This window comes from Myotis nattereri (assembly GCF_964212035.1).
Source record: "Myotis nattereri genome assembly, chromosome: 1".
Lineage (NCBI taxonomy): Eukaryota > Metazoa > Chordata > Mammalia > Chiroptera > Vespertilionidae > Myotis > Myotis nattereri.
The window spans coordinates 83758328-83775112 of record NC_138075.1 but is presented as its reverse complement, the minus strand read 5'-3'; the positions used below and the strand labels follow the sequence as shown (position 1 = coordinate 83775112).

The following is a 16785-nucleotide window of genomic DNA, read 5'->3' as shown; positions in this document are numbered from 1 at the left end:
TACGATTTTGAAGGTGGCACTTAAATCTCTCTCTCTCTCTCTCTCTCTCTCTCTCTCTCTCTCTCTCTCTCTCACACACACACACACACACACACACACACACACATCCTATCTAATAAAAGAGAAACATGGTAATTAGCCATACCTCCGCTACCCTTCCCATTGGCTAATCAGGGTGATATGCAAATTAACTGCCAGCCAAGATGGCGGTTAACCGCCAACAAAGATGGCGGTTAATTTGCATACATAGCCGCAATGCTGGGAGGCGAAAGGGATCGGAAACCCAGGCGGCAGGCAAGAGGTGGGGGGCGGGCAAAGGCGTCTGTGATCAGTGATTGCATTGTGGATTGGAGGCAGAGAGAGCCACTGCGCAGGCCAGCCGGCACCCCCGGACCCCCGGGCTGTGGGTGCCGGCTGGCCTGCTACCCCGTGATCGCCATGGTAAAAAGACCTTCAAGGCCTGTCCAAGGCAGGTTTGCATTTAAAACTAAGTGGGGTGGTCCGGAACTGCGGGGCACTGACAACCAGGGCAGTCTCTGCATCTGTGGCACATCTGCGGCTCGAAGTGTGGGGGGTGAGGGCCATGCAAGCCAGAGGCTTTGGCTGCAATGGTCAGATAATTTCAGCTCCAAGGCAGGCACAATCAGGTAAGCCATGGGGACCTTCACAAAAAAGGAGAAGGCTGAAGAGGAAGTATACTTCCCAGAGCAGATTAAAGAACAGCTGGCAGCCTTGAAGAAACAACATGAAGAAGAGATCACTCATCATAAAAAGGAGATTGAGCGTCTGCAGAAAGAAATTGAGCAGCACAAGCAGAACATCAAGAAACTGAAAGATCATGATACTGCGGCAGTGTCAGGGTGAGGGGACAGCCATATTTGCCAGTGCGCCGGAGCTGTCAACAACAAAAGTGTGCAGGAGCTGGGCAGGCACACAGACAGGCACACAGACCCCAGGCCCACCTCACCACCGCCTGGCCTCACTGCCACCGCTGCCGATGTCCTCTCATGGGGCCTGCGCCCCGCAGGGTGGGGGGGGGGATGTCTTACAAACCGAACTTGACCATGCACATGCCCGCCACCTCCATCAAGGCCTCTGGGAGTGTTCATCCGCCTCCCACCAGCATGGCAACATTTTCCCAATACCGCCAGCTGCTGAGTGACTAGGACCACCATCTCTAACACGCAGGGAACAGAGAACAGCCAGGTGCCCCAGAGAAAATATGCTGAGCTGCTGGTCATCACCGGAGGACTAGGGAAGGAGATCTGACTCACGTAAGCGGGCAGCAAGAGTGCGATGGAGAGACTGAAAGGAGGCATCATCCACACGACAGGGCTGGTTCGGAGTGCTTGGACGAGATGGAGCGGAACACCAGGTCCTAGCCCCTAAGTCAGCGTGAAAGGCTTTCCCTCTTCTTCCAAGAAGTGACAGCTCATGCTTGCATCCCCTTCAGATGAAACTTGGTTTCAAAATGGTAACAGCTTGGTTTCTCCTCCCCGTGCCCCTCCCGTGGTTCTGAACCTCCCATCACTGAGATGGAGAAGAGATTTTTGCAGTTATTAGATTTACATATTAGTTAGGAACTACCCAGGGCATTTTGTGTGTTTTTTTTAAAGCATTGATTTACATGATGCATGTCAGTTACCTATCACAGCAAACTGTAGTTGGCCTCCCAGATACATGTTTCTGTTCTGGATACATTTCTGTTACTCACATGGTTCTTTATGTTTCTCTTCTGAGCTGATCCAACTCTGAGGGTTTGTTTCAGTGAGTCCTGAGGCAGTGCTTTAGTAGCCAGTGCCCATTCACCACACAGTATAAATTCTTTTCAATGTAACTTTTTTTTTTTACTTAAGCATTTGCATGACTATTAGTACTTTGAAGTCAATCTTTAAAATGCACAAGTTATAAATACAGAAGAAAGAGCAATTTATTGAACCTCGCCTGACAAGGACCCCTGAAATTTCCCTAAGGATGTATGTACATTTCAGTCCCACCTTTCCCATCAGTGGATCCAAATATCTGGAAGACAGTGACTAATAGTGTTTGCATCTTTGCATGTATTTATTACTTGATGTAATAAAGCTTATTTTCATTAACAACAACAAAAAGTAACTGAAAGATCATGCTGATGCTTAAGTGCACACAGTTTCCCATAGAATGTCTACATACTGTCCACTTCTATGAAGATATAGTTCTGGTAACTTATATATATCTATGATGCCAACAGATTATAATAAATTGTGATCAGTGGGGAAATAAAACCAAAAAACCAAGTGGGGTGAATCGGAATTACCCAAGCGTACCCCAACCCCTTCACCTGCCCAGACGCCTAGGGTCCCTTTATAGCTGGGCTGAGCCCAGTGCCACCCAGTGGCCTGGACACCAGACCTGACCCCCTCTCTGGTTTGGCCCAAACATCTGAAGTTCGCATTAGTTGCCAACTTAAGAAATTGGACCATTCACGTAAAATCAGGATTCCCCACTTCTCTTTCCAAAGTGGCCGATTGGGCTACCAACCAAGGGTGGTCGGTGTCACTTCAACCCTAAGAGGAACCCCCAGCTTGGGTGTGTTGAGGAGGAAGCTATCCATGCATACAGTTCAGTTGTGTAAACTCCCACTGACAGTAGCACAGCCCAACAGTGTGGCCATTCAACTGCAAGGCAGCATAGCCATGAAACAGTCTGGCTGTTAAACAAGGCTCCTCTCTAGCTTTCAGGGGGTTTCACCTACTCCAACCCACTGCACCCCACTCTGCCCCAGTAAGACAGCTTCAGTGTTTCAGCTCCAGCAAACAGAACACGTCCCAGTGGAAAGGGAAAGTGTATCCATGGCCAGTGTTGCTCAATGGATAGAGCCTCTGCCTGAGGACTGAAGGGCCCAGAGTTCAATTCCTGGTCAGGGCACATGCATGGGTTATGGGTTTGATCGCCAGTGTGGGGCGTGCAGGAGGCAGTCAGTCAATGATTCTCTCTCATCATTGATGTTTCTATCTCCCTCCCTCTCTGAAATCAATCTATACTAATAAAAGGATAATGTGCTAATTAGAACAAACAACTTCCAGACAACTTTCTGGATGTCCTTTTGGACAAAGCCATGGTGGTGGGTCCAAGGCAGAGGCGGTTAGGGGCAATCAGGCCAGCAGGGGAGAGCAGTTAGGGGGGTCAGGCCAGCAGGGAGAGCAGTTAGAGAGATCAGGTCAGCAGGCAGGTGAGCAGTTAGGAGCCAGTGGTCCCAGATTGCAAGAGGGATGTCCAGCTGCCAGATACGGGGATCCCAGGGATCGGGCCTAAACCAGCAGTCGAACATACCCCAAGGGTTCCCCTATTAGAGAGGGTGCAGGCTGGGCTGAGGGGAACCCCCCCCCCGTGCACGAATTTCATGCACCGTGCCACTAGTATTGTTATAATTGAGAGAATAAAAAAGACTTTTTCCCAGTAGCAAAGTGAAGTAAACAGACATTGCAGTAAATTGATAATCAAGAAAAAAAAAATGACATAGCATTTAAATACCTTCTTAATAATACTGATTCCTCACAACAATGAAGGATATACTCAATTACAGTGGGGCCTTGACTTACGAGTTTAATTTGTTCCATGATGGAGCTCGTAACTCAAATCACTCATATGTCAAATCAATTTTCACCATTACAATGACACATGATGCTGGGCTGATGTTGTGGCATTCACTGTAACGTTCGCTGCACCAACTAGCGGTGGGGTATCTGAAGCTGGCTGGTAACCCGAATTTTAGCTCGCAACTCAAAGCAAAAAATGGCCGAAAGACGGCTCGTATCTAGAAAAACTTGTTAGTCGGGACACTCGTAAGTCAAGGCCCCACTGTATCTTAAAGTGTGACAAGAAATTTTTGTAATAGTTTAATTTTAATTCAATTCCATTAAAAATTAAATGTAATTAAGCCCTTCTCTTTTCTGGGAAGGTGAAAAAATCAAACAAAAAAATGGAAGGACTCAAAAACTATATAGACTAAAATCATTCTGTAATTTGTGAAATTTCCACTTCATTTTGCTTATTGTAGTTCCTGCTAATTTGTTTAGGGAAGAAAGCAAGGAAGTTAACCACATTTCAGTTAGGTCAAATTTTTATGAAAAGGATCCCATCAGCCATCCTGGGGGTTTAAGCTCTGTTATTTACCTGGTGAGATTTTCAGAGAGAATAGCCTCTTTTTTAGTTCTTCCACAAGATGCCAAGGACACGTGACAAAACATGAGCCAATGCTCCATCTAAGTTTTAGCCAAATCAGCTAGGGAGGCATAATTTCATGTTCCCAAGATTTTCTAAGGCACGAGTTCATCTTAGGGGTTTATATCAATTATTTTAGTGAAAGCTGTGAACAAATGCTGCACTTCTGTATTCTATTTTAGAATAGAATAAATGGGTTTCATAAGGGTACCCTAATTTAATGTAACAGAAACACGAAGACTTGGAAAACAGTGTCTTGGTCAATTTCTAATATAAATTTTTATTTATATTTACTTTAGAGAATATTTTTTTTCCTTTAGAAGATTTAAATTTTTAAAAACTGAAACTCCATTTTATTTAATTTATTTTTTAAAGTACATTTTTATTGATTTTAGGTATGAAGGGAGAGGGAGAGATAGAAACATCAATGATGAGAATCATTGTTTGGCTGTCTCCTGCACACTCCCTACTGAGGATCAAGCCCAGAACCTGGGCATGTGCCCTTGACTGGAATCGAAGCTGGGACCCTTCAGTCCCCAGGCCGACACTCTATCCACTGAGCCAAACCAGCTAAGGTGTGGAACTCCATTTTAAATTCTTTAGGAAAAAAAACATTCATTTATAAATTTGTGCAGTGCCCATGGAAGCCAATTATAAGTCATCGAAAAATTTGGGGTGTTGACTCCAATTCCACAATTCTTAGAGATTTGATATATATATTTGGTTATACATTCAGAATCTATCTGAAGCACATGTTAAAATTTAGAGTGTATTTAATGTCAGAGAGCTAAGGGAGTAAAAATAGTAAATATGTATATCAGCAATGTGTGTGTTCTAAAGCATTTCAAAACATTTAATACCAGATCTCAGATGATATATTACTCATGTCTTTATTACAAAAAATGATCATATCATAGAGGCAGCACACACACACTATGAGATTTGGTGGTTGCTATGGTAACTATATTTTTTTCTTGAACCGAAGAATAAATAGCTACACACATTCTTTGCAATTTATTGAGCTGGTAATTTACAGTACCTTTAAAGATAGTGTGCTTATTCATTTTTAAAATTCAAATTTGAATATATCCATTCTCATTCTTTTGTATCTAATGAAACAAAGTTATTTGCTTTGTGCCTATTTGTAGTTGTTCTAAAGCATTAAAAAAAGTATAATGTTTCCAAGTTATTTTCTGGTATTTGGGGACTAAGGACTTGTTTTTTAAAGATCTTTTTTATGCAGTACCTTAGGCTACTCAAAAGTAAAGTTTTTATATAACAAATGCTTAAATAGTTATTATTCTAGGCCAGACTATTTTCTAAGAACTTTATTTATCTTAATTCATAAAATCATAACATCTTTCTTTCAGTGTGCATTTCTTTCTAAGTCAATAGTAATGGCCAACTGAATGAAGAAGAGAAAGAAAAATTAATTCCTTTGATATCTTTTTGGGGGTAACTTTTCTTTCTGAGTATGAAATAAGGTATTCAATATCTAGTAGTAGAATATTAAATTTGAATAAAACAGAAATATACTGGGCAAAACATAATTTGTTTTCTCGGAAACAACATACTCATTTTTAACACTCTTCCCAAATGACTCCATTATCTTTCACAGCACCTACTAACTCTATTTTGATATTTGATCTCTCTCTTGTTGTTGTTTTTTTAAAACATAACTTTTGTTTCCCTCTCTCCAGCTCATTTTTAAAAGCATATATTAGGTCTGAGTTATTTTCTGGCATTTGGTATTCTCCTAAAGTCTGGAAATTGTTTTCCTTTAATGACCATTAGTTGTATTTAATTACTTTTAATTGAAAAGTCTTGAAGATATAAAAACATTAAGAGGGAAAACAAAACCTATCTACACTAATAAAAGAGAAACATGGTAATTGGCGTACGACCGCTACCCTTTTCATTGGCTAATCAGCGAGATCTGCAAATTAACTGTCAGCCAAGATGGGGGCCGGCAGCCAGGCAGCTTGAAACTAACATGATGCTCGGTTGCCTCAGTGACGGAGGAAACGTTCCCCACCTGCAGCTCCAGGCCTCTGAGCCTGCAGTTTGAAACATTTTAACAAATACCGACAGACTTCAGCCAGCAGATTCGCAACATTGTATGCAAAGGCCAGAAACCTACTTTCAGGAGCGGAGGCCTAAGAGCTGGAGCCAAGCCTCAAGCTAAAGCTGGCCCAGAATTAAAAAAAAAAAGGAATAAAGGAGTGTTTGGGAGTTCAGTCACCCCCAGCCTGAAAACAGCCCTCAGCCCCTCACCCAGACTGGCCAGGCACCCCAGTGGGGACCCCCACCCTGAAGAGTGTGTGACCAGCTGCAAACAACCATCATCCCCTCACCCAGGCTGGCCAGGCACCCCAGTGGGGACCCCCACCCTGATCCAGGACACCCTTCAGGGCAAACCAGCCGGCACCCACCCATGCACCAGGCCTCTACCCTATATAGTAAAAGGGTAATATGCCTCCCAGCACTGGGATCAGTGGAGCCGTGAGGCCTCCCGGCACTGGGATCAGCATGACAGGGGGCAGCGCCCAAATACCCTGATTGACCCTGCTCTGTATGTGACAGGGGGAGGGGCCACAACCCCTCCGCTCTGGGCCCTGCTCTGTGTGTGACGGCGTAGAGCCATAACCTCCCATCGGCCCTGCCCTGAGTGTGAGAGTGGCGGCACCCCAACCCCCTGATCGGCCTTGCTCTGTGGGTGATAGAGGGTGGTGCCCCAACCCCACCCCGCCCCCCCATGGGCCCTGCTCTGTGTGTGATGGGGTAGAGCCATAACCTCCCCATCAGCCCTGCCCTGAGTGTGACAGTGGTGGCGCCCCAATCCCCTGATTGGCCCTGCTCTGTGGGTGATAGAGGGCGGCGCCCCAACCCACTGATCTGCCCTGCTCTGTGTGTGACAGGGGGTGGTGCCCCAACTCCCCTATCAGACCTACTCTGTGAGTGACAGGGGGGAGCTCCTCAACCCCCTGATGGGCCCTGCTCTGTGCGTGACAGGGTACGGAGCTCCAACCCCCCTGATGGGCCCTGCTCTGTGAGTGACAGGGGGCAGTGCCCCAACCCCCGGATTTGCCCTGCTCTGTGCATGACAGGGGGTTGCGCCGCAACCTCCCCATCGACCCTGCCTTGGGTGTGACAGGGGGTGGTGCCCCAACCCCCCAATCGGCCCTGCTCTGAGCCTGACCAGGGGCTGCACCTAGGGATTGGGCCTGCCCTCTGCCACCCGGGAGCAGGCCTAACCCAGCAGGTCGCTATCTCCCGAGGGTTCCCAGACTGGGAGAGGGCACAGGACGGGCTTAGGGAGCCCCCCTTCCCCCTGAGTGCACAAATTTTTGTGCACCGGGCCTCTAGTTATAACATAATCTAAGAAAAAGTGTTGTCACTATTTTAATTTCATTTTAAATAACTACATTTATTTACCTGTTTATTTTACATTATACTCATTATACTGTGTATGCAACTTATCTTGCTTTATTTAAATAACATAATTTTATTTATTTTTTATGTCTGCATAAATACGTTTAATGGTTCCATGGTATGTTATCACTGCTTGCTTATCCATTCCTTTATGGTTAGAAATGTTATTTTCTTCTAATTCTGTTCCATTATATATAATGTTTCCTTGATTGTCTTTACTCATGAGGCTTGTTTTATTTTTCATGATTTTAAGCATAGATTCCCAGGAATAGAATTTAAGGATTCAGATATTATGAGTCCTAGTCCATAGTTTTTTAAGATCATAAATTAAAGTGGTTACCTAATACAGAGGGAAGTATTCGAGCTAAATTTCCAAATCAAATCTTATGTCCTTTCATCTTCCAAACAGTCGCAGAAATAGGAGACAACCTCAAAGAATCTCAGACAACTATTTTGTTTACTGGACCTACCCCTGTCCAGTGGTGCTCAACTGCAAATGGAAAAATCTGTTAAAAATTGAAGTGAGCATAAGTGAGATAATGCATATGAAAATTGCACAAGAACTCTGAAATCTGAAATCAGGTATGTAGCAGAACTAAGGTAAAAAAAAAAAATAAGTGGTTGAAATTGTGATTAATAGAGAATGCAAGCCTAGGATAAAAGCATAAAAATGAACACCACCATTGGGACACACAAGTCCTGCCTGCTGGCTAGACCAAGCCAGCAATTTGTACCCATGATTTACTGATATGTTCCTATTCTTGACTTTTCTCATTGTCCCTTCAACCACTTCCACCTGATTGAAACCCAGATTTTTCCTCCAACAACACTACATGCTTCATATTTCCAATGGTACCTACTTAGAGTCCCCTGACTCATAAAGACAATGGTAGGGTTAAAATCTCTGCAGTTGTCGTATAATTTATGTACAACATGCTGTGATTTTCATTGAAGCAACCACTTATTATTTCTTGTCATTACTCAGAAATGCTCCACTTTCTAATTTGGCTCTCTCATTTTTTGTTCTTAATAAATGTAGTGCAGGAAGCCCAGAGGTCAGAGTGGGACCATCCAGTTTGCAGCTCTGTGGAACCATAAAAGACACACTCAGGGGGAAGACTCAGTGAGCACCAAAGCCCCATTGAAGCAAGTCTAGCCCCAGAGGGGTGTCTCCAGCACAGAAGTTCTCCCACTGCAGACACAGCTGATTCTCACACCCAATTGGCCTGGAGGTCAATTCCTCACAGTGATAACTACAACAATCAAGGCTTAATTACAACAAGACTGTGCACAAAGCCCACAAGGGGGTGCACCAAGAGTGTCTACCTCAGGTAATTGGGACACTTAGCACAGAAAGGAACTCTATCGACACAGCGAAGCATAAAAAATGCCGAGACAAAGAAACAGGACACAAACGACAGAATCGGAGGAAAGCAAACTGCTGGATATAGAGTTCAAAACCACACTTTTAAGGTCTTTAAAGAACTGTCCAGAAGCCACCGATAAACTTAATAAGGCCCTCGAAAAGACTGGTGAGACCGCCGATAAATGTAGTAAGATCCTCAGGAAGACTGGTGAGACCGCCGATAAATGTAGTGAGATCCTCAAGAAATCTAATGAGACCCTCGATGTTGTGATAAAGGACCAACTAGAAATTAAGCATAAACTGACTGAAATAAAGAACATTATACAGACTCCCAACAACAGACCAGAGGATCGCAAGAATCAAGTCAAAGATTTGAAATATGAAGAAACAAAAAACACCCAGCCTGAAAAGCAAAATGAAAAAAGAATCCAAAAATACGAAGATAGTGTAAGGAGCCTCTGGGACAGCTTCAAGCGTACTAACATCCAAATTATAGGGGTGCCAGAAGATGAGAGAGAGCAAGATATTGAAAACCTATTTGAAGAAATAATGACAGAAAACTTCCCCTACCTGGTGAAAGAAATAGACTTACAACTCCAGGAAGTGCAGAGAACCCCAAACAAAAGGAATCCAAAGAGGACCACACCAAGACACATCATAATTAAAATGCCAAGAGCAAAAGACAAACAGAGAATCCTAAAAGCAGCAAGAGAAAGAAAATCAGTTACCTACAAGGGAGTACCCATACGACTGTCAGCTGATTTCTCAACAGAAACTTTGCAGGCCATAAGGGAGTGGCAAGAAATATTCAAAGTGATGAATACCAAGAACCTACAACCAAGACTACTTTATCCAGCAAAACTATCATTCAGAAGTGAAGGCCAGATAAAGAGCTTCACAGATAAGAAAAAGCTAAAGGAGTTCATCACCACCAAACCAGTATTATATGAAATGCTGAAAGGTGTCCTTTAAGAAGAGGAAGAAGAAAAAGGTAAAGATACAAATTATGAACAACAAATACACATCTATTAACAAGTGAATCTAAAAATCAAGGGAATAAATAATCTGATGAACAGTATGAAGTGGTGATTGTAATAGAATCAGGGACATAGAAAGGGAATGGACTATTCTTGGTGGGGGGAGGGGTGTGGGGTGAGGGAAGAGATTGGACAATAATCATGCACCTATGGATGAGGACAGTGGGTGGGGAGTGAGGGCAGAGGGTGAGGTGGAAACTGGGTGGAGGGGAGTTATGGTGGGAAAAAAGAGTAACTAATGTAATAATCTGAACAATAAAGATTTAATTAAAAAAATAAATGTAGTATCTGATTATCATATAAATTCAAAGCATACCAAAGTTTGTAAAATGAAATTAAAAGTCAAACCTTTTCCTCTTTCCTTAAGGTTCCAATGTGCGAATTTCAGCAAATGATTTTTTTTTTCTGTTAAGAATAATCTTATAGAAGTCTTTTAGTTTCATTTCTTCTTTACATCCAGTGTTTCTAAACCATATATAAGAAATTATCTATAACCATTCAGTTATAAATACTAGGTATACATATAAATATAAAAGTATTTTATAGATGGATAGATAGATAGATGATAGATAGATAAACAACCTCTCTCTTTTCCAAATGGGATCTCTCCACTTCTCCATCCATTTGGAGACTCAGCAAATATTTCTGCTTTCTCTCATTAAAAATCACATTATTTCCACTAAGATACTTCTTTCTCTCACTATAAAAACACATCAGGTTTCTAATATCTAGTACATGCTACATTGGCCTTAATCTCACTCAAAACATTAACATCTCCTTTCTCCCTACTTCCTATGTCTTGTACAGGAATTTTATTAGTTTTTATTCCACCATTCTTACCCTCATTTCCTGTGGTAATGGTATTTCCCTCTTTGAGCAGAAATGTTCTCCCCTGTTCATGTGGTTTTGGTGAACTAACCAAAGAGGTGAGTACCCGACACACCTGAAAAAGATCGCATAAAAACTCTTCTGGATACAGAGTTTAAGCCAAAGGGACCAAGTGAACCAATGAGGGTGAATCTGAGTTATCCTGTGTAATTATTTATAATTGTCTGGATATTGTGATCTTAGGGTTGTCAGAAGTCATTCACCCTTCGAGAGAGGGGCGAGGGTGGGAATCATCAAAGATAAGTAGAGTCAGGAGTTCAGGGTGAGAGAGAGAGAGATTTAATTAACTTGCTTATATCACTTGGTGAGAATATGCCTCAACCCAGGTTTCTTTTTTTTCTTTCTTTTCTTTTCATTTCATTTCTTTTCTTTTCTTTTCTTTAATGAAAGTTTGAGTTTGTTTTCTCTAACTTGTAATCAACAGTTTTCTGAATTGTGTATTTTACTTTCTGGTAACTGAATCTGTGTTCTCATTAGTCTGCTGAAATGGTTTCTAGATAGTGTAATTGCTATTAAAAGTTCTCTTAATAGTCATGATCTTAAGTGCTTCCAATTAGTTGACCATGCTGTCAACATTTCTCTATCACTTTTCAAGCTGAAAAGATTTCTTCCAGGGAATTAAATGCTTCAAAATTGTTGGAGGTCCTGGTGGAGCAGAATTCATGAGCCTGACTCTGCATCATTGGTTTGAAAGTCATGCATTGCTGCTTTGATGCAGTTGTCGGGAATACAGCTGCTCCTGCTACTCTTACCACAGCCACAGCTGCAAAGACCTCACGCCCACAAGGAGGGCACCTAGACACTGGAACTTGGGGTCTGCCCACTGCTTACCAGCCACTAGCCATAGGAAGATGACCTCTGCCTCTCTTTCACCTTTTAGATATCGACTAAGAGTATCTAAGAGGATACAAGTCACAGCCAGACGTCCAGTGGCCAGGAATTCAGGAAACATGGATTTAAATTCATAGCCTTTCTAAAAAGAATGAGGGCAAAGTGGACATTAAAAGATCCAGTCCAAGCACTTATCAAATATTTCTCATAATTGCCTACTTCCTGTTAATATATGGCACCAACATTTCTGTGCCCCTTCATCTCAGATATTTCCTCTTTAGTCTATTTCACTGCTGATTTTTTCTACTCCCAATATAAAACAGGGATTTCCAGAGCTCTCACTCTTGACTCTCCTCTCTTTCTTCATTACTGTCTTCATACACTATTCAAATATTATTTCTCTGCATATTTCTCTCACTTGGACTAAATGCCATAGTTCCAGGAAGAGTCATAGATAAAAAGTATGGAATGAATTTTTTAAAATAAAGCAGACTCACAGAGGGATCTGAGACTTGTGATGGGTAAGCTCTTTAAGAATGCCCATTCTAAATATGCTTAGATCTCTAAGACCAAATTAATACATTGAAAAATAAATGCAAAGAAAGCATGAAAAAGATATAGAAGAAATTTATTGTATCACTTGGAATTCTTTGGGCTATAAGTAATCAAATAGACAATTCAAAGTGAATTAGATGTGAAGATATGTGTAATCTCATATAAAAAAAAATATCTAGAAGGAACTGTTTTAAGCTCAACTTGTGGCTGAATGATATCATCAAAGAACCAGAGGCTTTTTTATCTTCCTTCCCACTCTGTCAACTTCAGTTTATCACTGTTGTCTTCCTTGCAAGGCAGCTGTGGCAGATCCCAGTATCATATGCAGGCACAACCATACCCATTGCATTTTTATGGAGCAAGACTTTTCCACAAAGCCCTGAGGAGACATCCAAATTCCACGGGCCAAGGTTAAATTACATGCCCATAACCCAGGGGTGGGCAAACTTTTTGACTCGAGGGCCACAATGGGTTCTTAAACTGGACCGGAGGGCCGGAACAAAAGCATGGATGGAGTGTTTGTGTGAACTAATATAAATTCAAAGTAAACATCATTACATAAAAGGGTACGGTCTTTTTTTTTTTTAGTTTTATTCATTTCAAACAGGCCGGATCCGGCCCGCGGGCCGTAGTTTGCCCACGGCTGCCATAACCTATCACAAAAAAGGCTGGGAAAGTGAATATTTGTATTTCAGCCTTTTTATTAGAAGACCAACAATTATAGCAAGAAAGCAGAGGTACTATTGGGCAAAAAACAATAGTGCTTGACAATCTATTGAAACTTACAAGTTACCAGTACATGTAATCAGAATGCAAATGCTTTGAATGAGAAATTCTGGACAAAATAACTGAATAATCTTGAGCAATGGACTAAATCTAGCATTGATCATTGTAAAACCTGCATTAGGAATCTAAATATAATTTTGCTTGCTCAAGATAAAAGTGGTATACAAAGTACAAGGAAAAGACTTGGGTTATTAATCTTCAAAAAGAACCCATGAGTAAAAAATATCACGTAGCTGTCAAAAAAAAAAAAAGTGAATTTAACCTTAGGGAACAATAACAGAAATTTTAAAAAGGTGGTTTAAAACTTTTCTAGATGATGAACAGAGCTGACACAGTATTTGAATGTGTGTGGGAAGGTATTGATAAGTTAGAGTATATATAGACTAGACTAAGGGGACTGTCATTTAGCTTAAGGAGCTGGAGAGGTTTTGCCTGAAGAAAAGAGTCATGGCCTTGTCTTATGTCAGCCTGATAAGTGTCCTTCCAGGACCAATTTCCAAGCATCATATTCACATATGAAAATCCATAGGAAAAGAAGTAGCAAATTTATTTAGGCCTACTATGTTAGAAACTCATTTTATTTATTTGTGAATACAGTGGGGCCTTGACTTACGAGTTTAATTCGTTCCAAGACCGAGCTCGTTAAGGAGCTCATTAACTCAAATTACTCTATCAACTCAATGCAAAAAATCGGCCGAGAGACAGCTGGTATCTCAAAAAACTCGTTAGTCGGGACACTCATAAGTCAAGGCCCCACTGTACAGTTTTCTCTTCTCTCCCCATGTCAGCATAGGCTCCCATTTATTTCTCTAAAATATATATAATTTTGCCCTAGCTGGTTTTGCTCAGTGGATAGAGTGTCAGCTTGCGGACTGAAGGGTCCCAGGTTCGATTCCAGCCAAGAGTACATGCCTGGGTTGCGGGCTTAATCCCCAGTAGGGGGCGTGCAGGAGACAGCCAATCAATGACTCTCTCTCATCATTGATGTTTCTAGCTCTCTCTCCTTCTCTCTTCCTCTCTGAAATCAATAAAGAAATATATATATATATTTCCATTCACTTTCTTCCTGAATTCTTTATTCCTATTTTACACCTACATTTTCTCATCTTCTGTCCTGTTTCCCTACCTTTTTCCTTTTCCTTGCCTCTATATTTTCTAATTAAATTGGTTCTCTTCGTTTTCTTCTACTTACTTTAATACTCCCTTGTTTTCTTTCCTTTTTTTTTTTTTCTTTCTAGAACTGAAGGTGAAGTATTTTCATTACAGGGATGATAGTGACAAAGTAGAAAATAAAAGCTATTACTACTGAGTTTGGAACTTCTAGAATAACTAGGCATTTTATCTCCAATGAAAGAAAAGTATCAACAAATCTGTATCCATCTTTATTTTTTTAACTTTCAGTCATTTTGTTATCTTGTATTTCTAGATAATATTTACTAGGTAATCCAGATAATCCTCCCTTTAGATGAGTATCTCAAATATTAATTATATTTTATTAATACAAAACCAATTCTGTTTAAGTAAGAGATTGCCTGTAACACTGGCCTCTATTAGCTTAGGTGTGAAAGAGAAACAGTCAAAAGATAAGTAAGTAAATAAGAAGTAAAAGAAAGTGGGAAAGAGAGGAACAAGAGGAGAAAAATCTTTCTCTAGGACAGGTATGTTTTTTTAGTAGAATTTTTGTATACTGATGAATTCCAAATTTGATTCCCTCAAGATTGAATTCTCTCCAAGGTAAGTGAAGTTCTCCATGACAATGAAAACATTGATTCATCACTGCATGCCTTGCCATTGGCTTGAACTATTGACACATGCATCCTTCAGAGTAGCAGTTCTCAACAGGAGTAATATTTGGCCCTTATTGGACATTTGGTAATTTCTAGAAATGTTTTTAATTATAACACCTGGAAAGGAGGGCACTACAGGCATATAGTGTGTAGAGATGAGGATTGCTGCTAAACAAATACACAGGCCAGCTCCTCAGAACAGAATTGTCTATGCTAATAAAACGGTAATATGCTAATTAGACCAGACATCTTCCAGACGTCCTTCTGGACAAAGCCATGTTGGCGGGGGCCGAGGTAGAGGAGGGGCGATCAGGCCTGCAGGGGAGGGCAGTTAGAGGCATCAGGCAGGCAGGTGAGCGGTTAGGAGGCAGTGGTCCAGTATTGCGAGTGGGATGTCAGACTGCCAGCAGTCAGACATCCCCCATGGGGTCCTGGATTGGAGAGGGTGCAGGCCAGGCTGAGGGACACTGCCCCCACCCCCCGCACAAATTTTGTGCACCAAGCCTCTAATCCAGTGATGGCGAACCTATGACACACGTGTTAGAGGTGACACGCGAACTCATTTTTTTGGTTGATTTTTCTTTGATAAATGGCATTTAAATATATAAAATAAATATCAAAAATATAAGTCTTTGTTTTACTATGTTTGCAGATATCAAAAAATTTCTATATGTGACACGGCACCAGAGTTAAGTTAGGGTTTTTCAAAATGCTGACACGCTGAGCTCAAAAGGTTCGCCATCACTGCGCTAGTCTGTTAGCCTGTTATGATTATTCAGAGGTTCAGAATTATCTGGCTCAGATGTCAGTAGTGCCCAGGATAAGGAACAACTCTTTAAAACAAGGTATTGATTCTATTATTATGGAATTGTTAGAAGGGGATCTCTTTGTGTGGATAACAATTACAATGTGTATACTGTTTCCAAATACCATAGATATAAAATGAATAAAGTTATTGTAGAGTTATAGGTTGGGTTTGCGTCAGATAAAACTTGATATGTTTTTTTCTTTCTCCTGACACTTGAATATAAGTTCTTTAAGGGTAGAACTTTTAGTTGTTATAGTTCACTGATGGCACATACTAGGCACTCAACAAGCATTCATATTTCTAAATGAATGAATGCCTAAGTATGGTTAAGTTATTCAAATTTTTAAAAATAGTTTTGTCTTAGATAACATTTTTCCTCCATCCCTTCCTTCCTTTGAAAATAATTTTCATAGATGCCTTGATATATAAGACAGTTGTTAGGATTTTTATCTCCATAAAAAAATATAAATGTCTACACACCCACAAATATTTTTATTTAATTTTAGACAATTCACAGACATCTTGAAGGTACTCATAAGCTCCCAGGATCCTTAGGTTCCAAATTAAAAACGGAGGAATGTTATAAAACCAGGAATGCTATAGTCTACCAAATATCCAGCTTCTTTGAGATGTGGTAAACCTATGAAAAAAAATGTTTAAATGCTCCTCACCAAAGTCAATCAACAAGCTCCCCAAAGTGTCAAGCTTTGTGTCTATAGAAGGGATCTCATTCAATTTGAAAATTATTTATAGAGATGTCAAACAAATTTTGTACAGAAGGTACTGCTTCTGAAGTACTCTGTAAATTGAGAAATGCATTTTCCCATTTAATGTTTTTAATCTATTTATGACAGAGATCTTACATAAGATCTTTTATATTAACTTGATTAATTATAAAGTTCAGCCAGGCTCTTCCTATTTATGACCTGTTTGCAAGGAAAAGGCAAAAGGAGTGCAATATGTCTGCAGGAGGATTATTTTCTATTGATGGGTGTCTGTTGACAGAATCCTTATCATTTCCTGCCAATTTTCTCAAAGAACATTGTGACAACTGCTCACAGCAGGCAGAGTCAGACTCCAGAATTGATTTTG

General features: G+C 41.0%; 1 protein-coding gene and 1 pseudogene across 2 annotated transcripts in view; both read left to right on the top strand.

Annotated features, from left to right (window-relative positions):
• Window positions 1-16785, top strand: part of LOC308523424 (uncharacterized protein) — a gene marked incomplete at its 3' end in the record, with an annotated part of 144080 nt that overhangs the window by 121202 nt on the left and 6093 nt on the right. The window contains exons 5-6 of the mRNA XM_081097385.1: window positions 8045-8217; window positions 8675-9739. Coding sequence (XP_080953511.1) covers window positions 9023-9739 — 717 coding nt within the window. The 5' untranslated portion in view covers window positions 8045-8217; window positions 8675-9022. The remainder of the gene's footprint in view (window positions 1-8044; window positions 8218-8674; window positions 9740-16785) is intronic.
• On the top strand, window positions 1041-1382 carry LOC308527152 (cyclin-dependent kinase 2-associated protein 1-like; annotated as a pseudogene). Its single transcript has one exon. The product of its transcript is annotated as a cyclin-dependent kinase 2-associated protein 1-like (transcript).